Genomic DNA, 6,105 nt, shown 5'->3' on the forward strand with positions numbered 1-6,105 from the left:
CGGCTGCAAAAAGAGTTCAGACTAAGACACAGTTTAGATTACGGCAGAGAATATTACCTTCACAGGTAGATGATATCTCGGCAACAAGGTGGAGATGACGTCCGGTTTTTATGGAGTGGAATGATGTAGTGTAGATGGATGACAGCTGTCATGAGATCATGAGTGACAGCTGTCACTCCCGGCTGTCCGTGGCGGCAGCGCCCTCTCGTGCCTGAAGCCCGCACTTCAGGCAGGGCGCCCTCTGGTGGTGGGCCAGCAGTACCTCCTCTTCTGGCGGCCCACACAACAGCCTCCATGTATTTCAGTGAGTTTTTGGATCTTCAGGTTGAGGGCGACCTCACACCCAGGTCATGATGAAGATCTAGAACTTTAGTCATTTCCTCTAAGTAGTGTTTGTGGTGTTTTGTACTTCTGTGTGTGTGTGTGTATTTCTCATAGGATGATTGTGGGTTGGGGATACCGCCCCCTGCTCTCCGTCTGATTCAACCCTGCCTGATGGGTTAAACGTCTACACCTGCTGCCATCTCACATGAAGCTCAAACCTGAGCTGATTCAGTCATTTGTTCACTTCTTGATGAAAGTTTGAGGCTGAATCGAGTCAACGTGCTTATTTTTAACAGGTAAGTTTGTTAATCAAAATTGAAGCATTTGGAAAATGCTCGTCAGCACAATGCTTTACAGACGAGCATCTTGGTGCACGTTAGTTCTCCTTAAAACAGAGACCAACATGTTGAGCCATCAGTCGACTGTTATTTAGAGCCTGACAGAGAACCTTTTATGTTTTTTTCCACTTCATCATATCGGACTCAAGTCACTTTGAAAAACGTGCACGCCATCTGAGGGACGCAGCACGCACAGTCCTCCGTTACAAACGTCACTTCCTGTGTGAGTTTGGTGCAGACGCGGTCCTGGACAGAACTGAACAGCTGTTTTTCTAATTACAAATGTTTAAAATGGTCTAATTAAGTTTCCCTGAAACTGAATCTAAAAACTCGACCACAATGAACCCATCGGCGCCCGTGTGGCTCGGAGTCACATGGAGCCGGTGGAGGTTTAACGCTCTTTGTGTTGTCGAGCTGCAGGAACTCACCGTGACTTCAAACCGTCTCAATCCCGTCTTTGTCTTTGCTTCACAGACACGTCACTCACGTCAACATGGACTCAGACAGAAAAACTTTCTTCTACGCCCTCATGTCCACATTGGCTCTGATCCGCACCGCCAACACCCTACCTTGGACAGACCCGCCCATCCAGCCCAACACCCACTTCCTGTTCATGTGGAACGCACCCACGGAACTCTGCGAAAGTCGCTTTGGGATGCCCCTTGACCTTTCTTATTTCCACCTGATCAGCAGCACACTGAAGTCAGCCACCAACCAGAGCATCTCCATCTTCTACATCGACCGCTTTGGCATCTTCCCATATGTGGACAAAGACACCGGCAAGTGGTGTGAGGACGGCCTGCCGCAGCTCGTAGATATGAAGGAGCACCGTGAGGAGGTAGAGAACAACATTGAGTTCTATATCCCGGTCAACCAACCGGGTCTGGCTGTGCTGGACTTTGAGGAGTGGCGGCCACAGTGGGACAGAAACTGGGGCAGCAAAGACATTTACCGGCAAATCTCCATCGAGAGAATGAAGAAGAAGAATGCAACCTTATCTGACAATGAGGTGGAAGACCGGGCCAGGATGGCCTTTGAACAAGCCGCCAAGGGATACTTTTTACGATCAATCGACATCGGCAAACGCTTACGGCCAAAAAAGCTTTGGGGCTACTATCTGTACCCCGACTGCTACAACTACGACTACAACCAGGACATGGCGGGCTTCAGTGGACAGTGTCCCCAACTGGAGATGGAGCGGAACGACGAGCTGCTGTGGCTGTGGAATGTGTCCACTGCTCTCTTCCCGTCCATCTACTTGGAGCTGGTGCTCAGAGACTCAGATCAGGCTCGGCTGTTTGTCCGCCACCGTGTTCAGGAGGCCATGAGGGTGTCGGCGCTCGCCAACAGCTCCCACTCCATCCCTGTCTACGCCTACATCCGGCCCGTCTACAAGGACAGCACCAAGGTCTACATGTCAGAGGTCAAGTGACGTTTTTTCATCTTTCAGCTAATTTTTGTTCATCATATGTAAATTAGCGACATTTCTGTCTGATTGGCTGCTTGTTACTGTTTAAGTAACAACTCTGTGATGAGATGATCCAAGCTCAGTATAAAAATGGAAACAAAAACACATGAAAACATCCCAAATGGTGATTAACAGTCAAATTAAGTCATGGATCCAAAATTTAAGTTGCTCCAATTTTTTATTTGTCTTAAACAATGAAGATTATTGTTTAAACTAACAGGATTTAAAAAGGGAATAATTTTATTTTGAGTGTCTGAGTTCCTTCAATTTCCCTTTTTTTTATTGTTTTACCACCACAAGGGGTCGCCATCTCCATTCAGTCCCACCTAGAGTCCCTTTATTCAGAGAGCAGCATCAACTCACAACATGGCGCCATTTTGGTTCCAACTGCGCTGAACTACTGAATGAACCTTTAATGTTTTCAACATTTTTTTAAATCATTTAACCACACAAACACATCCAGGTACAGGTGCTATCAGAATAAATAAAAAATAGTGAAGCTATCAAATTTACATAAATTTACAATTCATGATGATTTATTTAATTAATTTAAAGTCTGATTTATGCTTCTGTAACTCCGTGTCATACAATGACGTGTGTGACAGTTTTAAAGTTCTTCATCTCTGGATTTTGCTTTATTCTGGATTAATTTGACCTTCAACAAGCTTTTCTTTCTACAATCATCACCTACAAATCAAAGGTAAGATGAACAATTTCCTCTTTTACCGACTTAGTGCTGTAAAGTTGTGAACTTTTCTGATCCATTTGTAATCAGCGTGCACACTGAAAAAACTATTATAATATGATGGCAGACAAAGGATTAAAAGCAGAAAAGTGTCAAATCACAGTCTTTTGTGTCTGATTTAACAGGTGCACGTCAGGCTGCAGGTGCGAGTCTGAACACGGTGTGAAAAAGAATAAACAGTCGGACTTTTAATCACAGAAATGACTCTGGTCCACTTTACTGAAATCGGCGAGTGTCAGAGCTGAACTTTAATTTGTACCTCTGTTACTGTGCACATCCAGACTGATCGTGGTTTTTAATGGAAACACATTATGATCAGACGGAACATTGAACATGTGAGCGTAAGAAGCCATTATATACGGTGTTTATTACATGGAAAACGATACAAAAACTTTGGGACTTTTTTTTGTCCGGTGACTGTGAATATCTGGTTTATACGATGACGGTTTAGGTGAGTTTTACTGAACATGGGACTGAACAATAAATTTATCTCTCAAAGCTTTGATGATGAAGTCGCTTCCATCCCACACGGCTGACTTTATTTTCCCAAATGTTTCTTCTGTTTGGATCTGAAGGGAATCTGTACATCTTGAAGCCCTTGTTGTGTCTATTTGTGCCTCCAAATGCACAACAACCCGACATTTTCAGTGAATAAATAAATAAAAATAGCTGGATTTAGATACAAATTAAGAGTGAACACTATTCTGGAACCAAGATGGCACCACAAGTCACGTGACCGATTTTTTGGGGGTGGGGGTTGTCATGTCGTTACTCTCTGAATCAAGGAACTGTAGCCCCGCCCCCTCACACAGGTTTTGCGCTGGATGAACCAAGAACCTTCTGGTTTCGAAACGAGCGCATGAACACTTGGCTGCCTGCAAAGGTAAAAAAAAAGAGAAAAAAAGTCAAAGTTCACTGCAGTGTGTCGAGTACGTTGCCAGGTAATGTCTTAACTAAGCAAAACAAACTATTCCTTTAAGTCAGAGTAATTTACATCCAAGTTTGAACAAAAAAACGAGAAACTGAACTTTTTAAACCATTAAACTGAATCCAGACTTCATCAACTTCACAGCTGAAAATGTTTCTTCATCATTAAGATTAAAAATTTCAGCTGTGAGAAAAGAGTAATATTTTAGTGTCGACCCCTCGGGTCACATGATCAAATCCCAGTTGTGCCTTTGAGCAGGACAGTGTTCCATCCAGTCCCACTGCACGAGGGCAGAGACGGCTCTGTGGTGAAACTAAGTCTCAACAACAACAAAAAAAGGTTTCAGTCTCTACAAACACGTTTGTCTGATTTCTAATCAAATGAAATAAAGAAGTGCCTGTTTGTGTTCTCTCCTCTGATTGGCTGGAACAGCTGGACCTGGTCAACACCGTCGGAGAAGCTGCCGCTTTGGGAGCCGCCGGCGTCATTTCCTGGGGAGACATGAACGTGACGGCCTCAGAGGTAAACCCCCCCCCCTTCACTGCGCATGCGTCATTTCTGAGCTTCAGCATCAATTCACGATTATCACCTTTTGCTTCAAACTGACTTTAGAAAGAGGTTTTACTTTGTCATCTGATGGTTAATAATCACATTAATCCATTTGATCGCTTTGGGTGTGGAGACTCAGACTCGGAGAGTCAATCTCAGACATGCTGCTCTGGTCCCAAATGACACATGCACAGCGAAGGCAGGGCGGATCAATTTTTGTGGGGGACCGTTCAGTTAGCAACACCGGATCACACAAACCTCAACCGGGACTCACGCCTGACTCCTCCCACAATCCAACAGGACTCCTGCTTGGACGCCCGGCGCCACCTGGAGCGGGTCATGAACCCGTACATCCTCAACGTCTCCACTGCGACGAGGCTCTGCAGCCTGGCGCTGTGTCAGGGTCGAGGCCGCTGCGTCAGGAAGCGCTGGGACAGCGACGCCTTCCTCCACCTCGACCCGCGCCGGTACTGGCTCCAGCGAAAGCGGCGCGGCGGCCCGCTCACGGTCGTCGGCGGACTCTCACAAGATGACATTGAGCAGTTTGACCGCAGCTTCAACTGCATGTGTTACAGCGAGCGGCCCTGCCGCGCTGTCCTGACGCTCAACGTCATCCATGACACCATGGACATCACGCAGCCACGCTCGGCCGGACGGCCCCTTACACACGGGTCCCACCCACTGCTGCAGGTGGCGCTGCTGTGCTGTTTGAGGGCTTTGATGTAAATGAGCGTCACAGACAGGAAGTAGAATCGTTCTGTTTCCTGTCAGTGTGTCTTTTCCTTGAAGAGTGAAAAGTTTTAATGATTATTTTTATGTTTATTCAGCCAATAACAAGAATCATATTTTCAAAAAACATGTAAATACGATGACATTAAAAACCAAAGTGAAAAAACCTGCTCATTTCCAGTCTGTTCATGAACATCAAAGATAAAGTTTAAATAAATTCAAAGATAATTAAATACAGACAACAGTCCTCTTTGGTGCTCAAGGCAAGATTTTTAATGCCCCCCGTCACAGTAAATTTCACATTTACATACACACACAAGAAACTAAATCTGTTTTTTTAATAGAATAAAATGTGAAACAAGTCCATAGAAACGGTAAAGAACATGTGGAACAAATTCTAAACCTTGTGACTATAAACCTAAGAACCATCTCTGCTCCTTACACTCCTCTATGACATCATCATATGAGAGTTGTTTTGATGGTTTATGCTTCGATACCTCAAAAGAGCGTCTGAAAAGAGGAGTAAAGATGTGACACCATCAGGTGCCTATTCTGTAATATATAGACTCTGCCACGTGGGGGCGCCGGCAGATTTTAGGGGGTTCATGATGTTCGGAAATAAAACTGTAGCACAAATAAATTTACAAGTGTGTTAGAGCATTTTTAGTGATAATAAGCAGGGAAAACTTTTGACATTTCCAGCCCAGTTTCACACTTTGTGTTGGTTTTTTTTCTTATTTAACTCTTTCTAACCTTTGCCCTTTCTCCATAACCCTCCTGTGAGCCTGTGCTGAGTAAAAATGCGATCAAAGATTGTAGCTGCCTGTTGGATTAAATAAGTCAAATTTAGTCTGCACACCCCTTCTCTGAGTTTCCAGATGGAATTAATCCACTCATCAGACTCAGTATTTAACCTCACCTGTGTTCATGTCTCTTGCTGGTCCATTGTAGCTGTTTGTCTGTGCAGGTCTGTTTTCTGATGTCCTGTTCTCCACTGATCCAGTTTTCTAAGTACTCAGTTCTG

The 6,105-nt window shown here is 44.7% G+C and overlaps 1 protein-coding gene across 1 annotated transcript; it reads left to right on the plus strand.

The window, feature by feature from the left end:
• The first annotated feature begins 1,151 nt into the window (after window positions 1-1,151).
• On the plus strand, window positions 1,152-5,203 carry LOC117515179 (hyaluronidase PH-20-like). Its single transcript, XM_034175652.1, has 3 exons — window positions 1,152-2,085; window positions 4,236-4,325; window positions 4,653-5,203. The coding sequence occupies exons 1-3, from the start codon at window positions 1,156-1,158 to the stop codon at window positions 5,076-5,078; spliced, it is 1,446 nt and encodes a 481-aa protein (XP_034031543.1). The 5' UTR covers window positions 1,152-1,155; the 3' UTR covers window positions 5,079-5,203.
• The last annotated feature ends 902 nt before the right edge of the window (window positions 5,204-6,105 follow it).

Source organism: Thalassophryne amazonica, chromosome 8 (assembly GCF_902500255.1).
Source record: "Thalassophryne amazonica chromosome 8, fThaAma1.1, whole genome shotgun sequence".
In the NCBI taxonomy this organism is placed as follows: domain Eukaryota; kingdom Metazoa; phylum Chordata; class Actinopteri; order Batrachoidiformes; family Batrachoididae; genus Thalassophryne; species Thalassophryne amazonica.

Excerpts from the sequence above, each read along its gene's own strand:
- LOC117515179 (XM_034175652.1), top strand. The coding sequence starts at position 1,156 with ATGGACTCAGACAGAAAAACTTTCTTCTACGCCCTCATGTCCACATTG. Across the intron at positions 2,086-4,235 it reads CCAAGGTCTACATGTCAGAG|CTGGACCTGGTCAACACCGT; the intron begins GTCAAGTGACGT and ends TGGCTGGAACAG. Across the intron at positions 4,326-4,652 it reads TGAACGTGACGGCCTCAGAG|GACTCCTGCTTGGACGCCCG; the intron begins GTAAACCCCCCC and ends ACAATCCAACAG.